This window comes from Drosophila virilis, unplaced genomic scaffold, assembly GCF_030788295.1.
Source record: "Drosophila virilis strain 15010-1051.87 unplaced genomic scaffold, Dvir_AGI_RSII-ME tig00002234, whole genome shotgun sequence".
NCBI lineage: Eukaryota > Metazoa > Arthropoda > Insecta > Diptera > Drosophilidae > Drosophila > Drosophila virilis.
Genome location: NW_027212898.1, coordinates 70,113 through 86,052, shown reverse-complemented (window position 1 = coordinate 86,052; position 15,940 = coordinate 70,113). Strand labels below are relative to the sequence as shown.

General features: G+C 32.9%; 1 protein-coding gene across 3 annotated transcripts; it reads left to right on the top strand.

Moving 5' to 3' along the window:
- Positions 1-756: 756 nt before the first annotated feature.
- On the top strand, positions 757-7,997 carry OtopLb (Otopetrin-like b). Of its 3 annotated transcripts, XM_002060319.4 has the most exons (6): positions 2,704-2,953; positions 4,966-5,427; positions 5,535-5,687; positions 5,747-5,964; positions 6,328-7,305; positions 7,357-7,997. In XM_002060319.4, the coding sequence occupies exons 1-6, from the start codon at positions 2,835-2,837 to the stop codon at positions 7,872-7,874; spliced, it is 2,448 nt and encodes an 815-aa protein (XP_002060355.3). In that variant the 5' UTR covers positions 2,704-2,834; the 3' UTR covers positions 7,875-7,997. The 3 variants fall into 3 exon arrangements, with proteins under 3 accessions (XP_032289370.1, XP_002060355.3, XP_070067197.1); XM_032433479.2 differs by lacking the exons at positions 2,704-2,953; positions 4,966-5,427 and adding an exon at positions 757-865; XM_070211096.1 differs by lacking the exon at positions 4,966-5,427 and having other exon boundaries at positions 2,706-2,953.
- Positions 7,998-15,940: the final 7,943 nt, after the last annotated feature.

The window sequence follows — 15,940 nt, the reverse complement described above, 5'->3', positions numbered from 1 at the left end:
GAACGAAACCTATGAGCTAAAATGTAAGCTGTAGGTCCTCCTAGTACACACGCAGATCGAGTTTGTTTCTGATATTCGATAACTTACTCCGTTTCCAAGAAATAAATAACAATTGATTTCGAAATCCTGATTTTTTTTAGCAAATTGGGCCACAATTTAAAGTCAATTGAATTTTGGAGAATAAACGAATATTTTTGTGGACAATAGGATCTACTGCTATACATTTCATCAAGATCGGTTAAGAACCACAAAAAAAAACAGGTTTTGGTTACCCACGTGTTTATGGTAGCTAGCGCAAATTCCAAGAATTTCTGTATGTAAACACACACACTCAGAAGCATTTGACGGTGTAATAAGAGGGGTCAGGATAACCCCTAGTCGAGAGCTCCCGACTAGAACCTCTTACTTGTTTCATAAACATATTATTGAAACAACAAGTATCTGCGTTACTTGTTTACTGAAAGTAATTATTAATTTTTGAAACCCAAACACATATATACATACAGTCATTTGTCACTGACAAAACTCGTGCGCTTCGGTAACACAATTTAATACCCAAGCATTAACTATAAAGAACTTACACATACATGCTTGTATAAACGCGCTGCCAATAAAACACATTCAATGTCGAGTCACGCATAATTCCTAATACTATCAAACCGAAACGATAAGAACAAATTTCAAAAGGCATTCGTGTTTTAGTTTTCTTACATCAGCAGCCTACTACACTTTTATTTCTCATTTAAAATAGTTCGTTCTTTTTTACCTTGATTCAAAATAATTTTTAAGACAATTTGTGGATTGCTTTAATGCTGGATTCTAACAACGAAATAAAATACGTACGGATGCCATCGGTTACATTTAGGTGAGACTATGTTGTATACACCTCTAATGTAATATTTAATTGTAAGATATGTTCCAATGGAATCGAATACGAACAAATAATTTATAAATACTTAATAAAAATGCTGTTTTATAATAGAATCAAAAGAATTAAAATTATTTTATTGAAACAAAGTATTCGTCTAAGAAATTGATACGCAGTGCTATTGAAACGGTGAATGAAGGGTGTTAAAAGCGCCAAAATGAAACATTAATCATTATGTTCACCTTTTTGGGTATGTAACAGGAAAACAAAGCATATTTGTTATAATAATAAGAGCTAGAGTCACCAAACTTGACATATAGCTTCTAAAATAGAATATATGTATGCATTTGATGCTTGGAAACGGAGTAAGTTATCGATTATCGGAAATAAGCTCGATCTGCGCAGGCACTAGGAGCACCTACATCTCAAATTTCAAATTTTTCTAGCTCTTATAGGTTCTGAGATCCTTGCGTTCATACATACGGATAGACGGACAGACAGACAGACGGACAGACAGACGGACAGACAGACGGACATGGGTAGATCGACTCGGCTATTGGTGCTGATCAAGAATATATATACTTTATAGGGTCGGAGATGCTTGCTTCTGCCTGTTACATACATTTGGATTTTGCACAAATACAATAACCATTATATTTTTAATGGGTTCAAGGTATAATGAGTTTGAAACTGATCGAGCGGTAAACAAAAAAGATTCATTCTGTTCACACTGTTGTGGGTGTAATTTTCCAAATCGCTGAAGCACTTATTCATTAAGTTCTTATGTAGAGCTTTTGAAATAAATTTGAAGCAAATCGGGCAAAACCTAGAAAAACGAATAAATAAATATAGAGGCCAAACCATGAACAAATGCCCAAACCTTATGAAAATCGGATGGGATTTGACCAAATAATAATCAAATCAAGTAAGAGGTTCTAGCCGGGAGCTCCCGACTAGGGAATACCCTAAACCCTCTTCTTCCAACATCAAATGCATATATATATTTTATTTTAGAAGCTATATGTCAAGTTTGGTGACTCTAGCCCTTAATATTTACCGTTTATTATTTATCGATTGCTTGGAAACGGAGTAAGTTATTGATTATCGGAACAAACTCGATCTGCGCAGGCACTAGGAGCAGCTACATCTAAAATTTCAAGTCTCTAGCTCTTATAGGTTCTGAGATCCTTCCGTTCATACATACGGATAGACGGACAGACAGACAGACGGACAGATATATATATATACTTTATGGGGTCGGAGATGCTTCCTTCTGCCTGTTACATACATTTGGATTTTGCACAAATACATCATACTCTTATACCCATTTTTGATGGGTTCAGGGTATAATAATGATATAGGATAATTGAGGGTATCATTTTTACAAGAATTTTGACCAAGAATAATGTTGCTCTTTGGTATAACAGCACATTCGAATGCATTTATGTTTACATAAATTTATGCCCGGAACATTTTATAAATAACGTGTATTTCCCGGCCGGGCACTACCGTATGAACACTCTAACTTGTTTTGTAATAAGACTGTAATATGAGCAAATATCTCTTAACTTCTTGTTTACAGACAAAAGTGTACATCTTCTGTAATATTTTTGTAGGCAGATTCCTATAATACTATAAGCTGGCATAGTCGCTTAATTTTGGGTCTCATATATTTGAAATTGTGTTAGCCTGTGTACTAAAAGTAATCAAGCAACGGCAAAAAGAGAAAGCCAATAAAATCGCTAATCAACTACTCAAACATAGATTCACAGACAGCACAGTCGACTGCAGTAGCTGACAAAAATATTAAAAGCTATTAGTAACTCAGGCGACATACTGCTGAATAGTTGTAAACAGCGTATGCTCTTTTACAAAGTCGCGTTATCTGGAAAATTAGTGGAACTCAAGCTTGTTGACATTTCTTACGCATGGTTAATATTGAAACTGCGTTTTAAGCCTCGCCCAAATGAATTTAAATATGTCGCTAAACAACATAAATACAAACGGTTTTTACGATGAACCGATTTTATTGTGGAAAACAAAGCAACGCGTTCATTACCAAGATGATGTGGCACGAACCAAAAAGTGTGTGTTTTCATTTAAAATGACCTAACTATTGAATAATAATTTTAAGGTTGTACATTTGTAAATATTTTTGTAGACAAATCAACGATGATATCGTGTTTGCATGTGTGTGTGAATGTGTATAAGAATTCAGTAGATAAGTTGTATAAGTGACCCAGAATAAAGTGTAGTATTATCTCAAGACCGTAGCAAACAATAATATTTAAACGTTGGACTGATATCTTGTAACTATTGTTTAATAATAATAACAATGATGATAATATTAATGTACTTATAAAATTAAGTAGTCAATTTTAAATGCGCAAATAACACTAACAACATAATCAAATTTTGTGTTACCGCGTTTGATGAAACCAACCAAATAACCAATAACCAAATTTTAAATGTTTTTTAAATTTTCGAAATATTGATATCGATTGCAAAAAGATTAACATAAGTGAAAGCCAATAGATATATAGCTTAGAAAAAATATAATACTCTTCAAAAATAACTTTTGCTTGTTAAATAGACTATAAAGCAAAAATGGCAAAAATCAATAGCGGTCATATGATGTTGCATAGTGTATAGTGTATATGTATCATATATTGAATTTCTTAGCTTGTGTACTTTTAATTCCAAAAAGCTTTGTAAATTAATTAGCCTTTGTTTAAAAATACATATTGATCGCAATGATTTTATGCAACGGTCTTCCGGCCAGAATACAGATATGACGAAAAAAAATAATAGTTATGATTTAGTTAGTTATCATTTTAGTTAGCGATAGCCTTCGATTATTTGTCAAGTCTTTTACTTTAACCTACTTCTAGATTACATCCAACAAACAATTATGCATAGTTAATTATAATTACTTCTACACAGATATTTCACATTATTTCATGCCTGTGCTTAATGTTCACCTAGTAAAGCTCTCTTTTCTTCAACTTCAACTATTTTTATATTACTTTTATTTTATTTAAGCAAAAGATTCTATTTGATATTTCATTTAGCTAATCTTTGTTAATAAAATACAAAGCTGATTAGTACAAAATTAGCACAGCACGATTTACCGTCAAAGGTATAACGTAAGTTGTATGAATATCATAACAGAAACAGATTTAGAAATCAATTCGGTTACGTATTGGCATATATACTTTGTTAAAAAATCTCCAAAGTTACCAAAGGTGTACAAATTTGTATAATTTCTTAGAATAATTCAAGCACATACATAAAATGTCATAGCTTTGAATAATTTAAATTCTTATTATCTAATAAATGTAAGGTTGGACCACAATGTTGCTAACTCCATTAATCTAATACGCATCCATTATACTAATATAGCATATACGTGTATTAAGGAACTTTAGATGTTTTAGCAAATAATGTTGTAAAATGTACAGTGTATATGTGTATTTTATAACGTACTTGTATACATTAAAACCTCAAACGAATAAGGTTCACGATAAAAAACTTGAGTAAATAGCAAATTACTAATTATATTGGAACGAATTATATAAAAATATTTCCGTTTGAAAAACAAAAACAATTGCATGTGTCCAAACTGCCTTTGATTGATACAAACATACTCATTTTGTTTATCAGTTAGTGATAACCCTGTATAGTTTACCGCCCGTGTGCTGGTCTTATATTGGCTAATTACGGGCTCTTCAGTCCTACCAAAGACCATAGCTTCGTTATGAGCGTGAAAGTATTGCAAAGCTCATCAAGTATAAGTTTCCACAAAATCAATCAAAAACCCATTAGAAAACTGATGCCCGACTGACCAGCCTTGCGATATCCATATTTTTAAATCGTCAACAAGAAGTCGCGCTGATTGTTACCCATAACCAACAAATCTTCTGTGGTCATGTCAGTTGATTTGCGAACTTAAAGCTGACCAGTGCGAGTGGATACCTTGCTTTAGTATATTTTAAGTCCCATTGTGCATGTGAATGTGTATGCGTGTATGCAGACAAGTTTAAATAGCAGGCGTTCACCGACTCTTTTTAACTGTTTAAATCGCAACTTTATATCAGAAATCAAGCACTTACCGACAGCTGCGAATATATTACAATAAGGCAACCGAAAAAATCGATATCCTTCTCTCGTCTATCGCCCGCCACGACGACACCGCCGGGTACACCAGCAATCTCCGGCAACGTTAACACATCCATTGCTGCTACTTCTAACTCCGTGAAACGGTACGCTCGTACCGCATGTGATCATTGCGGTCACCATAATATACCAATCATGTCACACCCTATTTCGCCGCTAGCGAAATCGCAGACTACATTGGAACTGGTGGAGCACAGTAACCAGCGTCAGGCTCTCTTACCACTCCCAGCTATCGGTATACACCGTGACGACTCAGCTTGCACACTCCAGGTGTCCCGCCGTCCTTCTATACTGTTGCAGGAGATCCTGACCCAACGACAGTCTGGCCCTGGACGGAAAGATCCCAGTAATTTTCTACATCCACGCAACTATAGAAATGCAGGGTACAGCTGGCATTCATATTACCAAAAATGCATATGCCTTATAATATATGTTATCATTAACTGTTAATAACATGCCATTCATTTTTTCAATTTTTTTTCCACATAAGAAATCCCAATGGAACTGTTAACGGCAGTACGGCGACCATCAATTTTCAAAGTGGCTCTGGAAGTGCTCGCAACGGTTCCAGTGCCAACTACGACAGTGGCGCAAAAAGCTTTCAAGCCAAACAGCAAAAAGAAAAAAACCGGAGAACGGGCAAGTAAGAACTTAATTATCATTGCATAAAATGCAATAAACTAATTACCTTCTTTTTTATAGCGATGCCATCAGCTCGGCATTGTCTGCCACTTATTGCAAGTTGCTAGTCCTGTTAGGTGTATGCCTTCCTATTACGGAAGTCATATCAGATCAAATACCAACCTATGTGTACCAGGGCTTTTATGTTTATTTATATGCTGTCAGCATATTTTTTGTCATATTTTTGTACATAAGTGCATTCCGTAATCGATCACTCTTCAATGCTCTCAAGGACTTTCGTAAGTCTAATACATACAATAATTATCGTGAATGATTATCCAATGATCTAACGACTTGTTATTTTCCGTTTCACTTTTTTTAAGTCTTACTGCAACGTACAAAGTTATAAACTCTAAAATTATATAAAAAAGAAAAATTTCCTTTAATATTTCTAACAAATTTGTTTATAAATCAAGTAAATCTCTTAAAGGATTAGTAATTCAATAAATATAACCATAGGTTTTAATTGAATTAAACAACTTTTTATATTAAAATACAGTTTGACACACAATTAGAGTAAATCCGGAAAATAACTCATTTGCTAAAAATCTATAAGTAAAAAACAAAAAAAAAACCCTTATATTGTGACCCTATTCTTTTAGACGAAAAAAATAGCAATATACACCTGAAACACAAAGTGAATCACTTCGGAAGCTTCTATCTACGCGTTGGCGCCATTGCCTTCGCTATTGGTACAATGGTATATTCAGGATTGGAATTTGGTCAATTCTTTGAACTAAATGGTCATGCTGGATGCCACGATGTCTTTGTAGCTATCACTCCTATCTGCCGCATGATCCTATGCATTGCCCAAGTACAGTTTATCTTCCTAAACACCACGTATATGGACATGGCGCGGCACAAGGTAACATCGCGATTTGGGCTCATGCACATGGTGGCCACAAATTTGTGTGAGTGGTTATACGTGTTGGTGGAGGAGACAAAACACGAAATATTTCATATAAGCCACCATGACATTGATCCAGGCCAAGATCCCGTATTACACAGCGGAGCACATGGAGGTCCTGACTGGTCAGCCGTAAACGAATCGCTACAACTTCACGGCCAACATTACATAGGATTAAAAATGCAAAACCGCTCCGTAGAAAGCATGGTTCACAACATATTAGCGAATATGTCGACGTCGGTTAGTAATATTACAATAATAGCAGCGCCTACACATGCCTCTTTTACTGGATGCTCTCGTACAACAATCATGGGTGCATTAGTCCAACAACTGTCACCATTTCTTTTTCCGTGTACGATTGAATACTCATTGATTTGCGCAGTAATTTTATTTGAGATGTGGAAGACTGTTAAATCCATACCGGACATCGACAAGACACGTAAAAACTCAGTAAAGCCAATTGCACAGAAGCCGGCACACCACTTCTCTGTCGATTGCTCCCAGTCTCACAAAGGTCTCTTTTTCGGCATACTAATTATTGTTATGACTATAATCTCAATGATTATGTACTTTGTGCTGTATACACAACCCGGCTACGAACTCATCGCAACCCAGGAAGTTACACTTTGGGAGACTTTTATGTACTTCATGTGCGCCTCCGCAGTAATAACAGGTACGTAGATTAAAACATTGCATTTCTTTTTTAGTATTTCTATTATTACAGGCATGATCTTAATGCGTGATCTGAGGTACATCAAGGATACGAGCGACGAACACCATTCAATGGATTTGGATAATCTCTTACTTGTAGTGGCCCAGACAGGCGTCTACTTGTATGGGATGTTCAGTATTTTTGGCAGCTATTTTGCAAAATGGGACACGGTACCAGACCGAGTTGAAGGCATTATTGCCGAGGTTTTTGGTGTGGTACAGACGTCATTGCAGACGATGTTTATACTACATGCTAGCCATCGCCGCTGCAAGGGATCTAAGCAAGTGCGTCGTAAGCCCGGCCGGGAGATTATTACGTTTTTGTTAGTTGCAAACATTGCCATATGGTTTGTCAACACTCTTATTAAAGGACGCGCTGTGTTTCGTGAGTCGCACCTTGAGTTTTTTGGTGTTTGGGGCTGGACAATTATTACACATATTTCTATGCCACTGGCGATTTTCTATCGCTTTCATTCTACGATTTGTCTTTTCGAAGTGTGGAAAATTACATACAAGGCCAAGGCACACTAATTAGATTAGATGGATATTAACAAATGTATTCCCCATTTGTTTTCATTTTTTATTATATTATTTTAAGTCCTTTGTAATTGAGTATTATTTAGTAAGCATTTTTAGGTTCAACAAATAAAAGATTAAAGTATTCAAAAAATCATTATTTGCGGTTTATGATTCTTGGCGTAAATTCAATCGTATTTGCATATGTATGTAAATATATGTATACACGCATACAAAGCATTGATACATACGACCAAAAAGGCACCCCGCAAGCTGCCAATATTATACAACAGCCGCACCCCTACCGCCCGCTCCACACTTTAGGAAATAATGCTTTCGATAAATCACTATTTAGTAGTATACAAAAACATACATGTCACATTTGGAATCCCTAGTTATTATAATCGTCTATATTTGTTACATATACCAAAGAACGATGGTTTCGGTTGCACATCGATATTTATTCATTTTCAGAAAACGCGAGGAGCTTTTGACTAAACAAACTGAACTTGTGATGCATGTTGTATACAAGAAATTATGTTCGAAGCACAGATTTTTATATACTTGTTTGGCCATTTTACGATAAAATCAATTAGTTATTGAAAGACCTTTAACAAAACCATTTTGTTAAGCTCTATAGTAAATAAAGCATTTAATTGTATACAGTGTACATATATGTAGGGTTACAATAAAATTACTAGCCTTGGAATTTTGTTTCCATACTGTAAGTGCCAAATTAAATTACATTGGTCAATAACATTATTATTTGGTTTAAATGTATTTTTTCTATGTATATGGGCTTGCAACAGAATCGATTTTGCCATTATAAGGTTAACTTGCAATTATGATTCCATATTTATTCATGGCGAAAATGACGCAAAGTTCTATAAAAAAGGGTACATTTTTAAATCAAATCTAAATTATTATATTTTTAGGCAAATTTTTGGCACAACACCGGTTAAGACAAAAAGACAAAAACTCAAATAAATGAATAAATAAAATTAATGATGTCGATTCAAAATATGAGTTCCTGGAGTCTACAAGTACTTATACTATCGAACTAACTGAATTATTGAAATATATAAATATGTGGGTATATTTTTATATTCAGAAATATACATTAATATATTAGTTATGTTTTATTCCCAATCCAAAAAAATTGTTTGTCAGTAGAAACAATATTAATGTTACATTTGGATACACTCGTTACAATCTGCTATTTTCATTTTTAAGAACTAGGGTTATTTAGTCGAATCAATATAAACGCTTTTGATAAATAAAGTTATCTATATTTGGGCAATTTAAAATTCGACACGCTATATGCCTACACTTACTTTAAATAGTCAGAAATAAATATTAGTTATAAATACGGAATTGTATAATTTTAGCATATTTGAAGTAGCACAACACTTGGTATTAGACGCCCTTAAAAATTGTTTCTTTCTTCTTTTATCCTTTACATAACCGTTACAAAACAGCACCTATATGATAGGTATACCATGCATTTAAGTAATACATATGTAAATTGGCATATGCCAAACTTTAATAACAACTTGCAACAAGCAGATATTTACCTACAAATATATTTTATATTTTATAGGGTTATGTAAACAAAATACCGAGTAAAACTTTTGAAATTTGTAATAGATTAAAATATAATTTTACATGCAACTATTAATTTTATATTGCGTATATATCTATATATATATATATATATATATATATGGTTTTATAATTGGTATTTAATTTATTTTATATTTTTTAATTTATATAGCTTACAAATGAATTTATTAATTACTTACATATTTTGTATGTATACTCCGCTCATAATTTTCATGTGAGTTTCAAAACATGTATTACCTGCATGCTATGCTGGTTTCAAAATATTTTTAACCTGCATTCAAGTGAAATATATTAGGTAAACCAAAAAAAACCTAACTGACCAAGTTTTTTTTAAAGAAATTGACATTTTGTAAATTGATAGCTTCTCATTGTAATCCCTGCATTAAAAAATATGAAGAACCCAAACTCTTAAGCACTTACACATGGCTATGATATATATATTCTTAATCAAAAAACAAAATAAATAACAAAATACACAGTAATAAACATAAAATGACAGAAATGTAGACGGACAGGAAAAAATAAACTTGGTCGCCAATACCCATCTAAAATATACTTACTTCTCATTGGGTCAAGCAGGCTATTTCTGTTTTTTCACTATACTTATTCTTGTTTCTTTATAAATTGTAAAATTATTAAGGGCTTAAAATACGGCGTAGTATACTATATGGAACCCAAAATGCGTTATGGGTTAACAGAAATATATATGTATGTACATACATAATACAAAAGTTATACGTACATATGCATTTACAGACAAAAAATTATGTAAATTAGACAAACATTTTTAACATTCATTTCACAATTCATTAAAAATTAGTTTTAGTATTAGCAAGTCTGGTTGTGCACATAATATAATATTTTGTATGTTAAAAAAATGATAGGCTCTTAAACCCATATTATATTCTTTTAGTATTATACTTTATTCCAGCACTTAATAATAATAAAAAAAGTGTGAAAGTGTAAATTCAATCCACCAGAGTTGCTTTCTATGAACTGTATTGGATATTCACATAATATACATACATATATATTTTTCTCTCTTAAGGTTTCGCTCACAAATTTTGAAAATGTAAGAGTGTCTAGTATTGCCTTAGTTTTCCCAATATATAGGTTTGGCAAAATCTTAATTTATAAACTAGTTAAGCCAATATTGTTAAACGTTGTATAATTTGGTTTATTGTTAAGCGTTCTACAATGTATTTAGTTGTTCCTATTTTTATAACTTTTAACTTAGAATATTTTAGAATGGATAAATTGCAGCTATGCTGGAAGTACTAGTAAAATTTAGTATCACAGTATTTTATATAAGGTCAAATTATGTTTTATATGTATGTTTATTATTTTGCAATATTCATTTTTCCTATTCATATTTAAGTATCATTGTTTTTTGTTGGATATTGATACACATGGCAACTCAGATGCGAAAGGATTGGGCGAAACTATAGAAACTAAATTTTTTCTTGTGTACATCCCATAACCATGCCGTTCACTTACTGAAAAGATTGCAATATAACTTACGCAAGGTTTTCAAATATTTATATGTAAGAAATACCAGAAATATTTAGCATAAAAATTATATGTCCTCAATTTTTAATTTGTTTTTAATTTTTAAAGCAGAACGATCCCCTAATATAAAATCCAATAAATTTAAATTTATTGCACCTTTATTCAATTTGGGCGACAAACTGTCATTTGTTAAAAGCAGATTCTTCCTGATCTAGCATATATACCTATACGTAAAATAAAAGATACAATATATGTATTTGGCGACAAATATTGATTTGTTAGATAAGAAAAATAGCTACTTAAATTGTTTATTTAAAAGTAAATGAACCAAAATTTAATTTAACGGATGACAAGATAAAACAATCATGGTTGCCACACTCAAGTTGGTCACTCGTAAAGTCATGTGTGCTAGTAGTGTAAATTATTAACTGTGCAACCCTTTCTATACCCTGCATGCAATTGTCAAAATCTTTGGAACAGACATATAAAAGCAATTCCAACTACATAATGTATATTCCAACTAACAAGCTTGACGTGGGGCGTAAGCCAATGAGACGCGAACCCAGTGATTCTGTGTATTGAATCATTAGGTCCGCGTCTGTTTAGCTTCCGCTTCACTTCGAGCTTGACGCTCCGGTTACCATGCCAAGCCCAATATCCCTTATGCCACCAACGATGTTTGTGACAGATCACTGATAATTCCCAATCCGACAATATGTCTGTAGTGAATGGTAAGGTGTTGGTGTAGAAACGGCGCAGCTTCGTAAGGCTTTTAAGCAATCTCTCCAAGTTCTTGAGCATAACAGAAAAAAGTCTATGAAAGCCACCCTAGATGCTGTGAAGTGCTTAGCAGAATTTGAGGGCAAGAATGAAACATGCGCTTATCGATTGTCAGCAGTAGCCGTGTATGATGTTAACAAATCGCAAATAATGTCAGATATATGGAAGACAAATAGGCATAAGATGACAAAATCCTCTCAAAATGGTTTGTTAGGAAACGCTCAGCGGACAAAAATAACAGAATTCCTTTACATATTGAACCCAGATCAACGATCACGGCCAAGGTGCATGGCCAATAATCCGCACGTATGCCAAGTTAGCGGCGCCAACAGCAACAGCTCTAGAGTTATTTTTATTAATTTAAACAACTGTCAAATTAGTTCTTAATCAGCACTCAAAGTAAACGGTTGTATTTTTTTAATAAAAAAAACTATTTACAATTGTTTAATTAGCGTCGGAGCAGGGACACAATGTCGTACAAGGATAACGCGACGCGTAAAAAGCGTGTGCCCTTACTTCAACTAAGAGCGGAAAATCACTTTAACGAGATCAATATAAATGTCACAAATTAACTGGAAACCCTCAGGAGCAGCAACACAAGTACAAAACCCGTAAGCTTTACCCTCCCAATCACACTACTCATTTTAATAACGGCAGTAGTTGTCCGTCTGAAAAGGTAGAAACACATTCCCAAACACGCTATTACATCACGTCCGAGTGCGTACGCTTTTTAAAGGGGAGGACAAGAATCAATAGAAATCTCTTATGCACCCACCCCAACGATCATGACCAAGGTGCATGACCAATAATCGACAGAGGTACCAAGTCAGCGCATTCCAAAGAGCCACCGTGGGACTACTAGCCATATCGAAAGTTATGGTAGGGACAGATCCAAACAAAGGAGAATCAACAATATTCCGGCTATCATGCCAAAAGAAAGTTATTTTAACTAACAATATACTGTCAAATAAATACTTAGGAAAGTTTCAGCCATGGGGCTCTATGCATAATGCATAATAAAACTACAACCTTAACTAAATTACTATATCGAGGCCGCAAGTTGTCAAAACCGCAGAAATTGTTAACACGGTAAGAACTACTAATTAAAAATGAGAATTAATGTCTTTTCACCAAAGAATAAATCCACATAGGCCCTATGGACGGCCTTGGTAGCAAATCAAACTCGCAATAAAGAAAAACGAAGAAAAAATTGTTAAAAAAATAAATCAAATCCATTTAGCGAAGAAATAGCTTTACATTTTAAAAATATACCTGAACACTTTTAAGAGGAGCAAGAAATTATTAACGTCCTTGTTAAAAACTAAAAAACCAAAACTATAAATCTAAATTCCTTTTTTACAATACATAAGTTAACAAATAACCCTCGCTTGCTAGGCCCCTTATATTTATAGCTACCCTCGCATGGGCTACAAAGTAGTCGCTGGTAACATGATACTTCCCATGTCGCAATTTGAATTGTTTATCAGTTATGCTGAGTCTTAAGCTGAGTCGACATTACCGGTTATGGCTTCGGTAGATTATACTTCTGGTTTTTGCTTTAGAAGAATCAAAAGGACACCGGAAGGAACATTTTTATTGAAAATAAAACGCTGCTTGTCGATACGAATCAAGATGATTAAATCCGTCAGGCTGAATTAAAAGCACTGTCGTATGACAGTCCCAAGTCCCCAATTGTAACACAGCCGTCCGGCATAACCTAAAGAACACTCAGTCACCACCACTCATTTAATTCCCTACTTGTCCGCAAGACTAATAAATTGGGATTGTTAACCCGGCAATATTAGACTTCAATGATTTGCAAAACATATTTAATAAGCGTTCTACACATGCAGACGCAGCCGGTCGATATACGACACCATCTACGAGCCCTTAAATTTCTTAATTGATATACCTTATGAAGTCGGAGATGCTTCATTCTGCCTGTTACATACTTTTGCCCAAAACTATTATACGCTTTTAAATTGGTTCATAGACAATTTAAGATTGCGTTGATCGGAAATTTTACGTCTTCAAAATGTTAAGAAAAATAAAAATTATTATTTGGGTATGTAAACATCACCTATTAAAAAAGTTTATATTACTTATGCACATCAACTGCCAAATTAATAATTTTTGTTTTTGTCCATCTTAATATTTGCAAGAATACTCGAATGTGTAAGTGTTTGTGTATGTTTTCCTATACATCAGTAAATAAGTATTATATTTAGTTAATTTAGAAGCACGTGCAAGCAATGTCAACAGCATTCTAACATTGCGGAAGTGATACCTTGTCAAGTTCCATCGATTTAATTCCATCATATTTGTAGCTAATAATTTAATTTATATATGTTGTGCAAAACCTTTTAAGTGAAAGCAAAACATTTTCAATGTAAATTGAATATATTTTACAAATCAAAAATTGATGCTTGACTTTATGATTTATTCAAAACTATGCAACTACATTAATGTATTTCTTTAGGTAACATCAAAGTAATATGTTCCAATATTTTTTACTTAATTCAATTAAAGTCTTTAAGGTTTCAATTGACTAAGGCCCATGTATTGAATATTTAGCTATAAGTGATCTTGACAATTATTAATTAATAAGTTCTTTCTGATACCTTTAAAATCTGCAAATCTACCCGTTAAATATGCAAACCGACCAAAAAGTATTTTACTGTTTCTGGAGAGCAATTTTGTTTTCTTGGAAGATTTGAATTTAACATCTTTTGTATTTAGATTACCTCAATTAATTCGAGTTCAATATATAAACATATAAACTTAGAAAGATGTAACACCCCTACTCTAAAAGTTGTTTAAGCGGATGGCACTGAATCGGAAGATTGTTGGATATATATAGCTCGAACATTAACACTTGACCCTAACAAAGGTAGTTTCTTACCAGAGATACCTACATTTTTTATTAAAAAAAGTCTTTAATTACAATTAACTACAAACAAAAAAACTATTAAAAATTAATGTATATTTCGATGTTTTTTTTTAAGTAATAATTACCCCTGTACAATTTAAATAGGTGTACAATTTAAATCAAATTTTGTAAAAGAAAATTGAGTGAATTTTAACAAACAAAACAATAAATATATAGGCTGCTTCCAAGGAATTATACTTAAATAGAGATTACAATCTTAGCAAAGATTTTTTTATTGTCTGTCAAAATTTTTAAGAGAAATAACTACAGACAAAATTATGGATTCACGTATTGATGCCTATATGACAATACAATAAACTAACGTATTACATTATTAATAAAATCAATTTTCTGATCACTCTGTTTTTGTATATGATTTTAATTGAGATTTGAGTACGTTTTAAGTAAGTTTCATATATATAGTTTTAGAAATAAACCAAAATGGTATTTCGTCGCAAATACATGAAATGCATCTTACAAAAAAATCGTATTCAAAAACTAATTCTTTGGATTTATTTTTTAGAGAAGAGATATGATTAAATAATTTATTAATATTTAGATACTGTATGAATAACTCTGTTAGATATTTGTCAAGATATCTTCACCAAGCACCGGCAGTAATTTGTGTGTGTGCCCAACATCTAAGCAAAATCTAATTAACAGCGGACCGCGATATTGTATAACTGCCATGGGAACGCCCATTCAAAAATTAAGTTATTCTATGTTCGTTTAAATTTAATATTTTTCAAGATATCTTTACGAAAACTCAGAAATAACGAATTTATTTTCTACCAGGGTAGACAATCTTCAGCGTGTCGATGGCAGTTATTTCCTGTTTCCATTAGTTTTAACTTAGCCAACATTTTAAACTGATTGTGACGGTAGCATGCAGAATATAAATCCAAAGGCAAAAACATGAGCGGCTGCACCTTTCGCACGCATCTAATGAAGTAAGCCGCTAATATAGTTTCATAAAAGCTTCCATAAAGTAGATGTTATGTTCTTATTTGTTGCAGAGGCTGGTATACATCAGATGTAACTTTACATGCTTTTATATATAATTATTTTTATATTCATATATAAATATATTGGGTCAAACTAACAAAATAAACTCACCCAAACCATAATTAATCAATGTGAGAAATATCATGAGAAATGTTAGTTTTAAAAATTGTCCTTGATAGCTTATAAATGTTATCTTCGATATCTATGGTTATTAGTAAGATCAACTAATTTTAAG